This window comes from Hypanus sabinus, chromosome 1, assembly GCF_030144855.1.
Source record: "Hypanus sabinus isolate sHypSab1 chromosome 1, sHypSab1.hap1, whole genome shotgun sequence".
NCBI classification, from domain to species: Eukaryota; Metazoa; Chordata; class Chondrichthyes; order Myliobatiformes; family Dasyatidae; genus Hypanus; species Hypanus sabinus.
Genome location: NC_082706.1, coordinates 44,282,132 through 44,301,425, shown reverse-complemented (window position 1 = coordinate 44,301,425; position 19,294 = coordinate 44,282,132). Strand labels below are relative to the sequence as shown.

Sequence of the window (19,294 nt, the reverse complement as noted above, 5' to 3'; positions counted from 1 at the left end):
TTCGAATAGAAGGCACGGCTTATGGCCGTCCATGAGCGCCGGCATATCATTCAGTAGCTCGGATGGCGTGCGGTCGCCCAGACCGTCCATGTGTAGGAGCCACGTGGCGGGAGAGTCTGAAATTACCGATCAGGAGCGCCTTAAGCTTAGTGTACCTGTCCTCCATTGGCGGCTAGCGTAGGCAGTCGATGGTCTGGCCTGCCGTCTCCTGGTCAAGCGCACTGACCACATAGTAATACCGCATGGCGTCGGCCGTAATGTTTCACTCTTTATGCTTAACCCTTTATCTGTCTTTATTAGATGCCCCACAGAATCTCTCAATCACTTCTCCCAACAACGTGAACAATTCCTGGGTGAATATGAAGGAAGGGACTCCTACATCAATCCTCTGCTCCGTCCAGAGTTTCCCAGCATCGAACTTGAGGTGGAGACATCTCGGTGTCACACTGAACACAACAAGTTCCAGCAATGAACTGTGGCTGGAGTTTCCTCAGGTGACCCCCCAGCAGGCTGGAGTCTATCAGTGTGTGGCGGGGAATGAACACGGGACAGCGGAGAGGGCCATCACCCTCAGTGTGGAGTGTAAGTGGATGCATTGCTACATCTCTAAGTACAAATGCAAAGTCAGTGGACTATTTATCCTTCGATACACAATACACACTCAGGCACCGTCCAGACTAGACCAGATAAATCTGTAACCGAAGCTTTTTCTCTTTGTTTTGTCCCTCCGCCCACACTGAAACGGTGTTTTCCTCCCCAGAAAATGGAGTTTTTCTACAACGCCCTCCAGAGTGTGTAAACTTGAAAATGTCGATTGGGCAGAGTAATGGTGATGGGGTACCCAGAGATTTTTTAAAACCCTGTCACGACATGCCCAAACAAATTGTGGCGGCAGCGCAGAATTTCATTGTTTTCTTGAATGCAACACCCCACACAACCTGACAATTTCAGAACAGATGGCAACAAGACTGAAGTTATAAGAGTAAGAAATGTACTCACCAAATACTTTGACCCATAACTTACTGAATAAGTATACTCACTTTGCCCTGTTTTCTGTCCTTTCTTCTATGAAGGTGGTTTACCTATTTATAGAAGTACTTCTCTGACAATAGATATGTAACAGCCTAATGTAACATTGTGTGGAAATACAAGAAAACACTGATGCAGACATGTTTTATACATTGAACAAGGTGCTTTATTAATGCAACAGAGTTAGTCAGTTTTTCAATGTTCGTCATCAGCCGGGTCATACTCTCCGTGAACTCCCGGTCGGTTGCCTCCATACGCTCCCGTATTTCTTTATTTAGTTTTATGTCCTCCGGCATGAGAACCAACAGCTGTCCATCATTTGGCAATTTCCTTTTAAGTTTTTCTGGTCAGTTGCTGCACAAACATGCACTTACACAGCGAGATTCGACACCAAACTTGTCGCTTGTTTTCTGTGGCTGTGTCCTGCGCATGCCCAGTAGGAGGAGATTCACCCAAATACCCATTTTAAAGTGGACGGGGGTATTTAAAAAAATGCCTGGTGTGGACGCCTATCATTTTTAAACAAAACCAGCGATTTCAAAATTACCTGGTCTAGTGTGGACATAGCCTCTGTGGCCATTTTATTAAGTATCTGTAAACTTGCTCATTAATGCAAATATCTGATCAGTGAATCATGTGGCACCAACTCAATGCATAAAAGCATGCAGACATAGTTAAGAGATTCCGTTGTGGTTCAGAGCATATATTGGAATTGGAAAGAAATATGATCAAAGTGCCTTCAACCATGGAATGATTGTAGGTGCCAGACAGGATGGTTTGAGTACAAAGTTCAAAGTAAGATTAATTATCAGAGTACATACATGTCACTGCATGCAACATTAGATTCTTTCTCTGCAGGCAGACTTGGGAAATCTATAGAGTTGTAACAGTAAACTGTAAACATCTGGAGCTGCTAACTGTGAACAAACTGGGCAAATGCAGATATAAATAACTCTTTGTAAATAAGAGAAAGAAATAACTACAGAGAGTCGTTAACTGAGTGTAAATATCCCCTTTTGTTCAAGAGTCTAATGATTTTAGAAATTGCTGATCTTGGAGTTTGCATGCACAATAATCTTTAGAATAGCAGGAAAAACAAACAGAAAAATCATTGAGCAGGGGTTCTGTTGGCAAACACATTTGGTTAATGAGAGAGGTCAGTGGAGAATAGCCAGACTGGTTCAATCTGATAGGAAGGCGACAGTAAGTCAAACACGCGAAAGTTACAGCAGTGATATGCAGTAGAGCTTGGTCTGACCTTCTGGGCTCAGTTTAGATGTTCATAGAAAATCAAGTGCCACAAACACCAGACACGGGACCCTGGTGAGTTGCTCTGCCCTCTCCAGAGACCTTCAGTACCTCCCCATGTAACCCATCACTCCCCACTTTACCTAACACGGGGGTGAGCAAGGCTGACCAACAGGAAGAATGAAGTGACACTGATATCTCACAAAGCCAATCTCCCTCACCCCACCCACATCTACCACAAAACAATTGAGCTTACGATGCATCGCTGTTTAGAAGCTTCCAACAGATTGGACAAGTTTTGAGGATGGGAAATGTTCCTTCTTGTTGTCCATGAGCCCAGCGTCACAGTCATGGGTCCTTTTAGTTTGTCACTTCCTAAACTGGGGTTGTTGTAGATAATGAAACAGGTTTCCAAGAGATTAGGTGGGACTGTAGTCGTACGCTAAACGCTATGAAAGGAACACATGGAGGCAGAGGGAGCTGAACTCGGAAAGACTTTACTGATTCAAACTCGCGCGTTTAAATCTCCCATACCATGGGTCTCTGCGACCGGCGAGATGGACGTGACGTCAGAACGTCCCCGGAAGGTCTGCCCCGAGCAGGCCGCACGTCTGCCTGTACCCCGTGTATGCGGATCGGTACACCCACCCCCCTCGAAACGTCCATCGGGGGAGTGAAGCCCCCAGTCTGGGTGGCTGGCCTCACCGGCGCGGTGCGGGTACCCTCACTGGTTGCTGAATGTCGAAGTGTGCCGGTTTGAGGCAGTCCACTGTAAAAGTCTCTTCCTGGCCACTCACCTCCACCACACATGTGAATGCGTTGTGCCAGATCACCTTGAAGGTTCCATCGTAAGGCCGCATGCCCCTGAGAACAGAAACATTCTCACAATCTCGGAGGTCTTTAGGGGTGAAGGATGGCGTGGGATCATGCCTGGAGGTCCGGACTGGCGCTAGTCCCTACCTTGTCCCGCAACCTCATTTGCACCGCTGCTTGAGTTTCGCCCGAACCTCAGGCCACTGGTACGAACTTGCCCGGGACCGTCAGGGGGTGCTGTAGACCAATTCCACTGAGGAGGTGCCCAGGTCCTCCCTGGGGGCTGTGCGGATGCCCAGTAGGATGCAGGGAAACTTGTCTGTCCAGTTCAGGCCCCTGAGGCGCACCGTCAGCGAGGACTTGAGATTCTGGTGGAATCGCTCTATCAAACTGTTGCACTGGGGATGGTACGCTGTGGTATGATGCAGCTCGGTGCCCAGGAGCTGCGCCAGAGCTGTCCAAAAACCAGACGTGATCTGCGCTCCTCTGTTGGAGGTGATGTCCGTTGGGAGGCCGAACCTGGCGATCCGGTTTGTAATGGGAGCCCTGGCGCAGGACTCAGTGGACGTGTCTGCGAGCGGTACGGTTTCCGGCCATCTGGTGAACCTGTCTACCATGGTAAAGACATACCTGGCGCACCGAGAGACTGGCAGGGGGCCGACAATGTCCACGTGGATGTGGGGTACCGGGTATCTGTCGGCAGTTGTGGTGTCATTGAGACTTTTGTAGTCTCCACAGGGCCCCCATCCTCCTGTGGACTTGGGCACCATGTGCAGAGGGGATGCCCACGGGCTGTCTGAGCGGCGTACGATTCCCATCTCTTCCATCTTATTGAACTCCTCCTTGGTGAGGTGGAGCTTGTCGGGTGGGAGCCTGCAAGCTCGGGCGTGCAGAGGCGGTCCTTGCATGGGGATGGTGCTGCATGCTGTGCTTGGGGTTGGCTGTGTGGAGTGACTATGGAGGGGAATTCTGCCAACACCCTGGCGAATTCGTTACCAGAGAGGGTCACAGAATCCAGGGGGAAGGCCGGTAGCTCGGCTTCTCCGAGCTGGTAAGTCTGGAACATCTCGACGTGGAATAAACGCCGGTTTTTTAGGTCGACCAGGAGGCAGTTGGCTCGTAGGAAGTCTGCCCCTAGTACTGGCGGTGATACCGCTACCAACGTGAAAGTCCAAGTGAAATGGCTGGACCTGAAATGCAGTTAGATAGTTCGCAGGCCGTATGTCTGAATAGTGCTGCTTTTTGTGGCGGTGAGTTCGGGGCCTGGGGCTGCATTATGAGTGTCCATGTTTGGGGGGGGGTGGGGAGTATGCTGACTTCGGCCCCGGTGTCTCCCAGGAAGCGGAGCCCAGAGTGTTGGTCCCAGAGGTACAGGAGGCTGTCTCGGTGGCTAGCCATTGTAGCTATTAGCGACGGCTGGAAATGCACATGGTGTATGGTATCAGTGCTCACCTGAGCCCCATACTTCGTGATAGAACCACCATTGTTCTATTGTTCTATTGTTTCATCGTTTCCCCATGTGGGTCTCAACAGCTTTGGTTGCAGGGCCAGTGCTTTAGGGCGCGCGATCGTGGCTAGGCCAATGGAGGCTGCTCCACGTTGCTTGCTCTGCAAAAGGGCGTCTGCTTCGGCCGCGACACTATGCGGGTCACTGAAATCCTCACTCGCGAGGAGGAGGCGGATATCCTCTGGAATTTGCTCAGGGAACAACTGTTCGAATAGAAGGCACGGCTTATGGCCGTCCATGAGCGCCGGCATATCATTCAGTAGCTCGGATGGTGTGCGGTCGCCCAGACCGTCCATGTGTAGGAGCCACGTGGCGGGAGAGTCTGAAATTACCGATCAGGAGCGCCTTAAGCTTAGTGTACCTGTCCTCCATTGGCGGCTAGCGTAGGCAGTCGATGGTCTGGCCTGCCGTCTCCTGGTCAAGCGCACTGACCACATAGTAATACCGCATGGCGTCGGCCGTAATGTTTCACTCTTTATGCTTAACCCTTTATCTGTCTTTATTAGATGCCCCACAGAATCTCTCAATCACTTCTCCCAACAACGTGAACAATTCCTGGGTGAATATGAAGGAAGGGACTCCTACATCAATCCTCTGCTCCGTCCAGAGTTTCCCAGCATCGAACTTGAGGTGGAGACATCTCGGTGTCACACTGAACACAACAAGTTCCAGCAATGAACTGTGGCTGGAGTTTCCTCAGGTGACCCCCCAGCAGGCTGGAGTCTATCAGTGTGTGGCGGGGAATGAACACGGGACAGCGGAGAGGGCCATCACCCTCAGTGTGGAGTGTAAGTGGATGCATTGCTACATCTCTAAGTACAAATGCAAAGTCAGTGGACTATTTATCCTTCGATACACAATACACACTCAGGCACCGTCCAGACTAGACCAGATAAATCTGTAACCGAAGCTTTTTCTCTTTGTTTTGTCCCTCCGCCCACACTGAAACGGTGTTTTCCTCCCCAGAAAATGGAGTTTTTCTACAACGCCCTCCAGAGTGTGTAAACTTGAAAATGTCGATTGGGCAGAGTAATGGTGATGGGGTACCCAGAGATTTTTTAAAACCCTGTCACGACATGCCCAAACAAATTGTGGCGGCAGCGCAGAATTTCATTGTTTTCTTGAATGCAACACCCCACACAACCTGACAATTTCAGAACAGATGGCAACAAGACTGAAGTTATAAGAGTAAGAAATGTACTCACCAAATACTTTGACCCATAACTTACTGAATAAGTATACTCACTTTGCCCTGTTTTCTGTCCTTTCTTCTATGAAGGTGGTTTACCTATTTATAGAAGTACTTCTCTGACAATAGATATGTAACAGCCTAATGTAACATTGTGTGGAAATACAAGAAAACACTGATGCAGACATGTTTTATACATTGAACAAGGTGCTTTATTAATGCAACAGAGTTAGTCAGTTTTTCAATGTTCGTCATCAGCCGGGTCATACTCTCCGTGAACTCCCGGTCGGTTGCCTCCATACGCTCCCGTATTTCTTTATTTAGTTTTATGTCCTCCGGCATGAGAACCAACAGCTGTCCATCATTTGGCAATTTCCTTTTAAGTTTTTCTGGTCAGTTGCTGCACAAACATGCACTTACACAGCGAGATTCGACACCAAACTTGTCGCTTGTTTTCTGTGGCTGTGTCCTGCGCATGCCCAGTAGGAGGAGATTCACCCAAATACCCATTTTAAAGTGGACGGGGGTATTTAAAAAAATGCCTGGTGTGGACGCCTATCATTTTTAAACAAAACCAGCGATTTCAAAATTACCTGGTCTAGTGTGGACATAGCCTCTGTGGCCATTTTATTAAGTATCTGTAAACTTGCTCATTAATGCAAATATCTGATCAGTGAATCATGTGGCACCAACTCAATGCATAAAAGCATGCAGACATAGTTAAGAGATTCCGTTGTGGTTCAGAGCATATATTGGAATTGGAAAGAAATATGATCAAAGTGCCTTCAACCATGGAATGATTGTAGGTGCCAGACAGGATGGTTTGAGTACAAAGTTCAAAGTAAGATTAATTATCAGAGTACATACATGTCACTGCATGCAACATTAGATTCTTTCTCTGCAGGCAGACTTGGGAAATCTATAGAGTTGTAACAGTAAACTGTAAACATCTGGAGCTGCTAACTGTGAACAAACTGGGCAAATGCAGATATAAATAACTCTTTGTAAATAAGAGAAAGAAATAACTACAGAGAGTCGTTAACTGAGTGTAAATATCCCCTTTTGTTCAAGAGTCTAATGATTTTAGAAATTGCTGATCTTGGAGTTTGCATGCACAATAATCTTTAGAATAGCAGGAAAAACAAACAGAAAAATCATTGAGCAGGGGTTCTGTTGGCAAACACATTTGGTTAATGAGAGAGGTCAGTGGAGAATAGCCAGACTGGTTCAATCTGATAGGAAGGCGACAGTAAGTCAAACACGCGAAAGTTACAGCAGTGATATGCAGTAGAGCTTGGTCTGACCTTCTGGGCTCAGTTTAGATGTTCATAGAAAATCAAGTGCCACAAACACCAGACACGGGACCCTGGTGAGTTGCTCTGCCCTCTCCAGAGACCTTCAGTACCTCCCCATGTAACCCATCACTCCCCACTTTACCTAACACGGGGGTGAGCAAGGCTGACCAACAGGAAGAATGAAGTGACACTGATATCTCACAAAGCCAATCTCCCTCACCCCACCCACATCTACCACAAAACAATTGAGCTTACGATGCATCGCTGTTTAGAAGCTTCCAACAGATTGGACAAGTTTTGAGGATGGGAAATGTTCCTTCTTGTTGTCCATGAGCCCAGCGTCACAGTCATGGGTCCTTTTAGTTTGTCACTTCCTAAACTGGGGTTGTTGTAGATAATGAAACAGGTTTCCAAGAGATTAGGTGGGACTGTAGTCGTACGCTAAACGCTATGAAAGGAACACATGGAGGCAGAGGGAGCTGAACTCGGAAAGACTTTACTGATTCAAACTCGCGCGTTTAAATCTCCCATACCATGGGTCTCTGCGACCGGCGAGATGGACGTGACGTCAGAACGTCCCCGGAAGGTCTGCCCCGAGCAGGCCGCACGTCTGCCTGTACCCCGTGTATGCGGATCGGTACACCCACCCCCCTCGAAACCTCCATCGGGGGAGTGAAGCCCCCAGTCTGGGTGGCTGGCCTCACCGGCGCGGTGCGGGTACCCTCACTGGTTGCTGAATGTCGAAGTGTGCCGGTTTGAGGCAGTCCACTGTAAAAGTCTCTTCCTGGCCACTCACCTCCACCACACATGTGAATGCGTTGTGCCAGATCACCTTGAAGGTTCCATCGTAAGGCCGCATGCCCCTGAGAACAGAAACATTCTCACAATCTCGGAGGTCTTTAGGGGTGAAGGATGGCGTGGGATCATGCCTGGAGGTCCGGACTGGCGCTAGTCCCTACCTTGTCCCGCAACCTCATTTGCACCGCTGCTTGAGTTTCGCCCGAACCTCAGGCCACTGGTACGAACTTGCCCGGGACCGTCAGGGGGTGCTGTAGACCAATTCCACTGAGGAGGTGCCCAGGTCCTCCCTGGGGGCTGTGCGGATGCCCAGTAGGATGCAGGGAAACTTGTCTGTCCAGTTCAGGCCCCTGAGGCGCACCGTCAGCGAGGACTTGAGATTCTGGTGGAATCGCTCTATCAAACTGTTGCACTGGGGATGGTACGCTGTGGTATGATGCAGCTCGGTGCCCAGGAGCTGCGCCAGAGCTGTCCAAAAACCAGACGTGATCTGCGCTCCTCTGTTGGAGGTGATGTCCGTTGGGAGGCCGAACCTGGCGATCCGGTTTGTAATGGGAGCCCTGGCGCAGGACTCAGTGGACGTGTCTGCGAGCGGTACGGTTTCCGGCCATCTGGTGAACCTGTCTACCATGGTAAAGACATACCTGGCGCACCGAGAGACTGGCAGGGGGCCGACAATGTCCACGTGGATGTGGGGTACCGGGTATCTGTCGGCAGTTGTGGTGTCATTGAGACTTTTGTAGTCTCCACAGGGCCCCCATCCTCCTGTGGACTTGGGCACCATGTGCAGAGGGGATGCCCACGGGCTGTCTGAGCGGCGTACGATTCCCATCTCTTCCATCTTATTGAACTCCTCCTTGGTGAGGTGGAGCTTGTCGGGTGGGAGCCTGCAAGCTCGGGCGTGCAGAGGCGGTCCTTGCATGGGGATGGTGCTGCATGCTGTGCTTGGGGTTGGCTGTGTGGAGTGACTATGGAGGGGAATTCTGCCAACACCCTGGCGAATTCGTTACCAGAGAGGGTCACAGAATCCAGGGGGAAGGCCGGTAGCTCGGCTTCTCCGAGCTGGTAAGTCTGGAACATCTCGACGTGGAATAAACGCCGGTTTTTTAGGTCGACCAGGAGGCAGTTGGCTCGTAGGAAGTCTGCCCCTAGTACTGGCGGTGATACCGCTACCAACGTGAAAGTCCAAGTGAAATGGCTGGACCTGAAATGCAGTTAGATAGTTCGCAGGCCGTATGTCTGAATAGTGCTGCTTTTTGTGGCGGTGAGTTCGGGGCCTGGGGCTGCATTATGAGTGTCCATGTTTGGGGGGGGGTGGGGAGTATGCTGACTTCGGCCCCGGTGTCTCCCAGGAAGCGGAGCCCAGAGTGTTGGTCCCAGAGGTACAGGAGGCTGTCTCGGTGGCTAGCCATTGTAGCTATTAGCGACGGCTGGAAATGCACATGGTGTATGGTATCAGTGCTCACCTGAGCCCCATACTTCGTGATAGAACCACCATTGTTCTATTGTTCTATTGTTTCATCGTTTCCCCATGTGGGTCTCAACAGCTTTGGTTGCAGGGCCAGTGCTTTAGGGCGCGCGATCGTGGCTAGGCCAATGGAGGCTGCTCCACGTTGCTTGCTCTGCAAAAGGGCGTCTGCTTCGGCCGCGACACTATGCGGGTCACTGAAATCCTCACTCGCGAGGAGGAGGCGGATATCCTCTGGAATTTGCTCAGGGAACAACTGTTCGAATAGAAGGCACGGCTTATGGCCGTCCATGAGCGCCGGCATATCATTCAGTAGCTCGGATGGCGTGCGGTCGCCCAGACCGTCCATGTGTAGGAGCCACGTGGCGGGAGAGTCTGAAATTACCGATCAGGAGCGCCTTAAGCTTAGTGTACCTGTCCTCCATTGGCGGCTAGCGTAGGCAGTCGATGGTCTGGCCTGCCGTCTCCTGGTCAAGCGCACTGACCACATAGTAATACCGCATGGCGTCGGCCGTAATGTTTCACTCTTTATGCTTAACCCTTTATCTGTCTTTATTAGATGCCCCACAGAATCTCTCAATCACTTCTCCCAACAACGTGAACAATTCCTGGGTGAATATGAAGGAAGGGACTCCTACATCAATCCTCTGCTCCGTCCAGAGTTTCCCAGCATCGAACTTGAGGTGGAGACATCTCGGTGTCACACTGAACACAACAAGTTCCAGCAATGAACTGTGGCTGGAGTTTCCTCAGGTGACCCCCCAGCAGGCTGGAGTCTATCAGTGTGTGGCGGGGAATGAACACGGGACAGCGGAGAGGGCCATCACCCTCAGTGTGGAGTGTAAGTGGATGCATTGCTACATCTCTAAGTACAAATGCAAAGTCAGTGGACTATTTATCCTTCGATACACAATACACACTCAGGCACCGTCCAGACTAGACCAGATAAATCTGTAACCGAAGCTTTTTCTCTTTGTTTTGTCCCTCCGCCCACACTGAAACGGTGTTTTCCTCCCCAGAAAATGGAGTTTTTCTACAACGCCCTCCAGAGTGTGTAAACTTGAAAATGTCGATTGGGCAGAGTAATGGTGATGGGGTACCCAGAGATTTTTTAAAACCCTGTCACGACATGCCCAAACAAATTGTGGCGGCAGCGCAGAATTTCATTGTTTTCTTGAATGCAACACCCCACACAACCTGACAATTTCAGAACAGATGGCAACAAGACTGAAGTTATAAGAGTAAGAAATGTACTCACCAAATACTTTGACCCATAACTTACTGAATAAGTATACTCACTTTGCCCTGTTTTCTGTCCTTTCTTCTATGAAGGTGGTTTACCTATTTATAGAAGTACTTCTCTGACAATAGATATGTAACAGCCTAATGTAACATTGTGTGGAAATACAAGAAAACACTGATGCAGACATGTTTTATACATTGAACAAGGTGCTTTATTAATGCAACAGAGTTAGTCAGTTTTTCAATGTTCGTCATCAGCCGGGTCATACTCTCCGTGAACTCCCGGTCGGTTGCCTCCATACGCTCCCGTATTTCTTTATTTAGTTTTATGTCCTCCGGCATGAGAACCAACAGCTGTCCATCATTTGGCAATTTCCTTTTAAGTTTTTCTGGTCAGTTGCTGCACAAACATGCACTTACACAGCGAGATTCGACACCAAACTTGTCGCTTGTTTTCTGTGGCTGTGTCCTGCGCATGCCCAGTAGGAGGAGATTCACCCAAATACCCATTTTAAAGTGGACGGGGGTATTTAAAAAAATGCCTGGTGTGGACGCCTATCATTTTTAAACAAAACCAGCGATTTCAAAATTACCTGGTCTAGTGTGGACATAGCCTCTGTGGCCATTTTATTAAGTATCTGTAAACTTGCTCATTAATGCAAATATCTGATCAGTGAATCATGTGGCACCAACTCAATGCATAAAAGCATGCAGACATAGTTAAGAGATTCCGTTGTGGTTCAGAGCATATATTGGAATTGGAAAGAAATATGATCAAAGTGCCTTCAACCATGGAATGATTGTAGGTGCCAGACAGGATGGTTTGAGTACAAAGTTCAAAGTAAGATTAATTATCAGAGTACATACATGTCACTGCATGCAACATTAGATTCTTTCTCTGCAGGCAGACTTGGGAAATCTATAGAGTTGTAACAGTAAACTGTAAACATCTGGAGCTGCTAACTGTGAACAAACTGGGCAAATGCAGATATAAATAACTCTTTGTAAATAAGAGAAAGAAATAACTACAGAGAGTCGTTAACTGAGTGTAAATATCCCCTTTTGTTCAAGAGTCTAATGATTTTAGAAATTGCTGATCTTGGAGTTTGCATGCACAATAATCTTTAGAATAGCAGGAAAAACAAACAGAAAAATCATTGAGCAGGGGTTCTGTTGGCAAACACATTTGGTTAATGAGAGAGGTCAGTGGAGAATAGCCAGACTGGTTCAATCTGATAGGAAGGCGACAGTAAGTCAAACACGCGAAAGTTACAGCAGTGATATGCAGTAGAGCTTGGTCTGACCTTCTGGGCTCAGTTTAGATGTTCATAGAAAATCAAGTGCCACAAACACCAGACACGGGACCCTGGTGAGTTGCTCTGCCCTCTCCAGAGACCTTCAGTACCTCCCCATGTAACCCATCACTCCCCACTTTACCTAACACGGGGGTGAGCAAGGCTGACCAACAGGAAGAATGAAGTGACACTGATATCTCACAAAGCCAATCTCCCTCACCCCACCCACATCTACCACAAAACAATTGAGCTTACGATGCATCGCTGTTTAGAAGCTTCCAACAGATTGGACAAGTTTTGAGGATGGGAAATGTTCCTTCTTGTTGTCCATGAGCCCAGCGTCACAGTCATGGGTCCTTTTAGTTTGTCACTTCCTAAACTGGGGTTGTTGTAGATAATGAAACAGGTTTCCAAGAGATTAGGTGGGACTGTAGTCGTACGCTAAACGCTATGAAAGGAACACATGGAGGCAGAGGGAGCTGAACTCGGAAAGACTTTACTGATTCAAACTCGCGCGTTTAAATCTCCCATACCATGGGTCTCTGCGACCGGCGAGATGGACGTGACGTCAGAACGTCCCCGGAAGGTCTGCCCCGAGCAGGCCGCACGTCTGCCTGTACCCCGTGTATGCGGATCGGTACACCCACCCCCCTCGAAACGTCCATCGGGGGAGTGAAGCCCCCAGTCTGGGTGGCTGGCCTCACCGGCGCGGTGCGGGTACCCTCACTGGTTGCTGAATGTCGAAGTGTGCCGGTTTGAGGCAGTCCACTGTAAAAGTCTCTTCCTGGCCACTCACCTCCACCACACATGTGAATGCGTTGTGCCAGATCACCTTGAAGGTTCCATCGTAAGGCCGCATGCCCCTGAGAACAGAAACATTCTCACAATCTCGGAGGTCTTTAGGGGTGAAGGATGGCGTGGGATCATGCCTGGAGGTCCGGACTGGCGCTAGTCCCTACCTTGTCCCGCAACCTCATTTGCACCGCTGCTTGAGTTTCGCCCGAACCTCAGGCCACTGGTACGAACTTGCCCGGGACCGTCAGGGGGTGCTGTAGACCAATTCCACTGAGGAGGTGCCCAGGTCCTCCCTGGGGGCTGTGCGGATGCCCAGTAGGATGCAGGGAAACTTGTCTGTCCAGTTCAGGCCCCTGAGGCGCACCGTCAGCGAGGACTTGAGATTCTGGTGGAATCGCTCTATCAAACTGTTGCACTGGGGATGGTACGCTGTGGTATGATGCAGCTCGGTGCCCAGGAGCTGCGCCAGAGCTGTCCAAAAACCAGACGTGATCTGCGCTCCTCTGTTGGAGGTGATGTCCGTTGGGAGGCCGAACCTGGCGATCCGGTTTGTAATGGGAGCCCTGGCGCAGGACTCAGTGGACGTGTCTGCGAGCGGTACGGTTTCCGGCCATCTGGTGAACCTGTCTACCATGGTAAAGACATACCTGGCGCACCGAGAGACTGGCAGGGGGCCGACAATGTCCACGTGGATGTGGGGTACCGGGTATCTGTCGGCAGTTGTGGTGTCATTGAGACTTTTGTAGTCTCCACAGGGCCCCCATCCTCCTGTGGACTTGGGCACCATGTGCAGAGGGGATGCCCACGGGCTGTCTGAGCGGCGTACGATTCCCATCTCTTCCATCTTATTGAACTCCTCCTTGGTGAGGTGGAGCTTGTCGGGTGGGAGCCTGCAAGCTCGGGCGTGCAGAGGCGGTCCTTGCATGGGGATGGTGCTGCATGCTGTGCTTGGGGTTGGCTGTGTGGAGTGACTATGGAGGGGAATTCTGCCAACACCCTGGCGAATTCGTTACCAGAGAGGGTCACAGAATCCAGGGGGAAGGCCGGTAGCTCGGCTTCTCCGAGCTGGTAAGTCTGGAACATCTCGACGTGGAATAAACGCCGGTTTTTTAGGTCGACCAGGAGGCAGTTGGCTCGTAGGAAGTCTGCCCCTAGTACTGGCGGTGATACCGCTACCAACGTGAAAGTCCAAGTGAAATGGCTGGACCTGAAATGCAGTTAGATAGTTCGCAGGCCGTATGTCTGAATAGTGCTGCTTTTTGTGGCGGTGAGTTCGGGGCCTGGGGCTGCATTATGAGTGTCCATGTTTGGGGGGGGGTGGGGAGTATGCTGACTTCGGCCCCGGTGTCTCCCAGGAAGCGGAGCCCAGAGTGTTGGTCCCAGAGGTACAGGAGGCTGTCTCGGTGGCTAGCCATTGTAGCTATTAGCGACGGCTGGAAATGCACATGGTGTATGGTATCAGTGCTCACCTGAGCCCCATACTTCGTGATAGAACCACCATTGTTCTATTGTTCTATTGTTTCATCGTTTCCCCATGTGGGTCTCAACAGCTTTGGTTGCAGGGCCAGTGCTTTAGGGCGCGCGATCGTGGCTAGGCCAATGGAGGCTGCTCCACGTTGCTTGCTCTGCAAAAGGGCGTCTGCTTCGGCCGCGACACTATGCGGGTCACTGAAATCCTCACTCGCGAGGAGGAGGCGGATATCCTCTGGAATTTGCTCAGGGAACAACTGTTCGAATAGAAGGCACGGCTTATGGCCGTCCATGAGCGCCGGCATATCATTCAGTAGCTCGGATGGCGTGCGGTCGCCCAGACCGTCCATGTGTAGGAGCCACGTGGCGGGAGAGTCTGAAATTACCGATCAGGAGCGCCTTAAGCTTAGTGTACCTGTCCTCCATTGGCGGCTAGCGTAGGCAGTCGATGGTCTGGCCTGCCGTCTCCTGGTCAAGCGCACTGACCACATAGTAATACCGCATGGCGTCGGCCGTAATGTTTCACTCTTTATGCTTAACCCTTTATCTGTCTTTATTAGATGCCCCACAGAATCTCTCAATCACTTCTCCCAACAACGTGAACAATTCCTGGGTGAATATGAAGGAAGGGACTCCTACATCAATCCTCTGCTCCGTCCAGAGTTTCCCAGCATCGAACTTGAGGTGGAGACATCTCGGTGTCACACTGAACACAACAAGTTCCAGCAATGAACTGTGGCTGGAGTTTCCTCAGGTGACCCCCCAGCAGGCTGGAGTCTATCAGTGTGTGGCGGGGAATGAACACGGGACAGCGGAGAGGGCCATCACCCTCAGTGTGGAGTGTAAGTGGATGCATTGCTACATCTCTAAGTACAAATGCAAAGTCAGTGGACTATTTATCCTTCGATACACAATACACACTCAGGCACCGTCCAGACTAGACCAGATAAATCTGTAACCGAAGCTTTTTCTCTTTGTTTTGTCCCTCCGCCCACACTGAAACGGTGTTTTCCTCCCCAGAAAATGGAGTTTTTCTACAACGCCCTCCAGAGTGTGTAAACTTGAAAATGTCGATTGGGCAGAGTAATGGTGATGGGGTACCCAGAGATTTTTTAAAACCCTGTCACGACATGCCCAAACAAATTGTGGCGGCAGCGCAGAATTTCATTGTTTTCTTGAATGCAACACCCCACACAACCTGACAATTTCAGAACAGATGGCAACAAGACTGAAGTTATAAGAGTAAGAAATGTACTCACCAAATACTTTGACCCATAACTTACTGAATAAGTATACTCACTTTGCCCTGTTTTCTGTCCTTTCTTCTATGAAGGTGGTTTACCTATTTATAGAAGTACTTCTCTGACAATAGATATGTAACAGCCTAATGTAACATTGTGTGGAAATACAAGAAAACACTGATGCAGACATGTTTTATACATTGAACAAGGTGCTTTATTAATGCAACAGAGTTAGTCAGTTTTTCAATGTTCGTCATCAGCCGGGTCATACTCTCCGTGAACTCCCGGTCGGTTGCCTCCATACGCTCCCGTATTTCTTTATTTAGTTTTATGTCCTCCGGCATGAGAACCAACAGCTGTCCATCATTTGGCAATTTCCTTTTAAGTTTTTCTGGTCAGTTGCTGCACAAACATGCACTTACACAGCGAGATTCGACACCAAACTTGTCGCTTGTTTTCTGTGGCTGTGTCCTGCGCATGCCCAGTAGGAGGAGATTCACCCAAATACCCATTTTAAAGTGGACGGGGGTATTTAAAAAAATGCCTGGTGTGGACGCCTATCATTTTTAAACAAAACCAGCGATTTCAAAATTACCTGGTCTAGTGTGGACATAGCCTCTGTGGCCATTTTATTAAGTATCTGTAAACTTGCTCATTAATGCAAATATCTGATCAGTGAATCATGTGGCACCAACTCAATGCATAAAAGCATGCAGACATAGTTAAGAGATTCCGTTGTGGTTCAGAGCATATATTGGAATTGGAAAGAAATATGATCAAAGTGCCTTCAACCATGGAATGATTGTAGGTGCCAGACAGGATGGTTTGAGTACAAAGTTCAAAGTAAGATTAATTATCAGAGTACATACATGTCACTGCATGCAACATTAGATTCTTTCTCTGCAGGCAGACTTGGGAAATCTATAGAGTTGTAACAGTAAACTGTAAACATCTGGAGCTGCTAACTGTGAACAAACTGGGCAAATGCAGATATAAATAACTCTTTGTAAATAAGAGAAAGAAATAACTACAGAGAGTCGTTAACTGAGTGTAAATATCCCCTTTTGTTCAAGAGTCTAATGATTTTAGAAATTGCTGATCTTGGAGTTTGCATGCACAATAATCTTTAGAATAGCAGGAAAAACAAACAGAAAAATCATTGAGCAGGGGTTCTGTTGGCAAACACATTTGGTTAATGAGAGAGGTCAGTGGAGAATAGCCAGACTGGTTCAATCTGATAGGAAGGCGACAGTAAGTCAAACACGCGAAAGTTACAGCAGTGATATGCAGTAGAGCTTGGTCTGACCTTCTGGGCTCAGTTTAGATGTTCATAGAAAATCAAGTGCCACAAACACCAGACACGGGACCCTGGTGAGTTGCTCTGCCCTCTCCAGAGACCTTCAGTACCTCCCCATGTAACCCATCACTCCCCACTTTACCTAACACGGGGGTGAGCAAGGCTGACCAACAGGAAGAATGAAGTGACACTGATATCTCACAAAGCCAATCTCCCTCACCCCACCCACATCTACCACAAAACAATTGAGCTTACGATGCATCGCTGTTTAGAAGCTTCCAACAGATTGGACAAGTTTTGAGGATGGGAAATGTTCCTTCTTGTTGTCCATGAGCCCAGCGTCACAGTCATGGGTCCTTTTAGTTTGTCACTTCCTAAACTGGGGTTGTTGTAGATAATGAAACAGGTTTCCAAGAGATTAGGTGGGACTGTAGTCGTACGCTAAACGCTATGAAAGGAACACATGGAGGCAGAGGGAGCTGAACTCGGAAAGACTTTACTGATTCAAACTCGCGCGTTTAAATCTCCCATACCATGGGTCTCTGCGACCGGCGAGATGGACGTGACGTCAGAACGTCCCCGGAAGGTCTGCCCCGAGCAGGCCGCACGTCTGCCTGTACCCCGTGTATGCGGATCGGTACACCCACCCCCCTCGAAACGTCCATCGGGGGAGTGAAGCCCCCAGTCTGGGTGGCTGGCCTCACCGGCGCGGTGCGGGTACCCTCACTGGTTGCTGAATGTCGAAGTGTGCCGGTTTGAGGCAGTCCACTGTAAAAGTCTCTTCCTGGCCACTCACCTCCACCACACATGTGAATGCGTTGTGCCAGATCACCTTGAAGGTTCCATCGTAAGGCCGCATGCCCCTGAGAACAGAAACATTCTCACAATCTCGGAGGTCTTTAGGGGTGAAGGATGGCGTGGGATCATGCCTGGAGGTCCGGACTGGCGCTAGTCCCTACCTTGTCCCGCAACCTCATTTGCACCGCTGCTTGAGTTTCGCCCGAACCTCAGGCCACTGGTACGAACTTGCCCGGGACCGTCAGGGGGTGCTGTAGACCAATTCCACTGAGGAGGTGCCCAGGTCCTCCCTGGGGGCTGTGCGGATGCCCAGTAGGATGCAGGGAAACTTGTCTGTCCAGTTCAGGCCCCTGAGGCGCACCGTCAGCGAGGACTTGAGATTCTGGTGGAATCGCTCTATCAAACTGTTGCACTGGGGATGGTACGCTGTGGTATGATGCAGCTCGGTGCCCAGGAGCTGCGCCAGAGCTGTCCAAAAACCAGACGTGATCTGCGCTCCTCTGTTGGAGGTGATGTCCGTTGGGAGGCCGAACCTGGCGATCCGGTTTGTAATGGGAGCCCTGGCGCAGGACTCAGTGGACGTGTCTGCGAGCGGTACGGTTTCCGGCCATCTGGTGAACCTGTCTACCATGGTAAAGACATACCTGGCGCACCGAGAGACTGGCAGGGGGCCGACAATGTCCACGTGGATGTGGGGTACCGGGTATCTGTCGGCAGTTGTGGTGTCATTGAGACTTTTGTAGTCTCCACAGGGCCCCCATCCTCCTGTGGACTTGGGCACCATGTGCAGAGGGGATGCCCACGGGCTGTCTGAGCGGCGTACGATTCCCATCTCTTCCATCTTATTGAACTCCTCCTTGGTGAGGTGGAGCTTGTCGGGTGGGAGCCTGCAAGCTCGGGCGTGCAGAGGCGGTCCTTGCATGGGGATGGTGCTGCATGCTGTGCTTGGGGTTGGCTGTGTGGAGTGACTATGGAGGGGAATTCTGCCAACACCCTGGCGAATTCGTTACCAGAGAGGGTCACAGAATCCAGGGGGAAGGCCGGTAGCTCGGCTTCTCCGAGCTGGTAAGTCTGGAACATCTCGACGTGGAATAAACGCCGGTTTTTTAGGTAGTTGGAGTCAGGTAGTCAGGAGGCAGTTGGCTCGTAGGAAGTCTGCCCCTAGTACTGGCGGTGATACCGCTACCAACGTGAAAGTCCAAGTGAAATGGCTGGACCTGAAATGCAGTTAGATAGTTCGCAGGCCGTATGTCTGAATAGTGCTGCTTTTTGTGGCGGTGAGTTCGGGGCCTGGGGCTGCATTATGAGTGTCCATGTTTGGGGGGGGGTGGGGAGTATGCTGACTTCGGCCCCGGTGTCTCCCAGGAAGCGGAGCCCAGAGTGTTGGTCCCAGAGGTACAGGAGGCTGTCTCGGTGGCTAGCCATTGTAGCTATTAGCGACGGCTGGAAATGCACATGGTGTATGGTATCAGTGCTCACCTGAGCCCCATACTTCGTGATAGAACCACCATTGTTCTATTGTTCTATTGTTTCATCGTTTCCCCATGTGGGTCTCAACAGCTTTGGTTGCAGGGCCAGTGCTTTAGGGCGCGCGATCGTGGCTAGGCCAATGGAGGCTGCTCCACGTTGCTTGCTCTGCAAAAGGGCGTCTGCTTCGGCCGCGACACTATGCGGGTCACTGAAATCCTCACTCGCGAGGAGGAGGCGGATATCCTCTGGAATTTGCTCAGGGAACAACTGTTCGAATAGAAGGCACGGCTTATGGCCGTCCATGAGCGCCGGCATATCATTCAGTAGCTCGGATGGCGT

The 19,294-nt window shown here is 50.0% G+C and overlaps 1 protein-coding gene and 1 pseudogene across 2 annotated transcripts in view; one reads left to right on the top strand and one right to left on the bottom strand.

Moving 5' to 3' along the window:
• The window catches only part of LOC132399059 (sialic acid-binding Ig-like lectin 10), a 247,307-nt pseudogene that overhangs the window by 169,174 nt on the left and 58,839 nt on the right, over positions 1–19,294 (bottom strand).
• The window catches only part of LOC132393397 (hemicentin-2-like), a 101,904-nt gene that overhangs the window by 63,036 nt on the left and 19,574 nt on the right, over positions 1–19,294 (top strand). For both annotated transcript variants that reach the window (XM_059968563.1, XM_059968555.1), the window contains 4 exons: positions 301–582; positions 5,104–5,385; positions 9,907–10,188; positions 14,710–14,991. In XM_059968563.1, the coding sequence (XP_059824546.1) occupies positions 301–582; positions 5,104–5,385; positions 9,907–10,188; positions 14,710–14,991 (1,128 nt within the window). The remainder of the gene's footprint in view (positions 1–300; positions 583–5,103; positions 5,386–9,906; positions 10,189–14,709; positions 14,992–19,294) is intronic.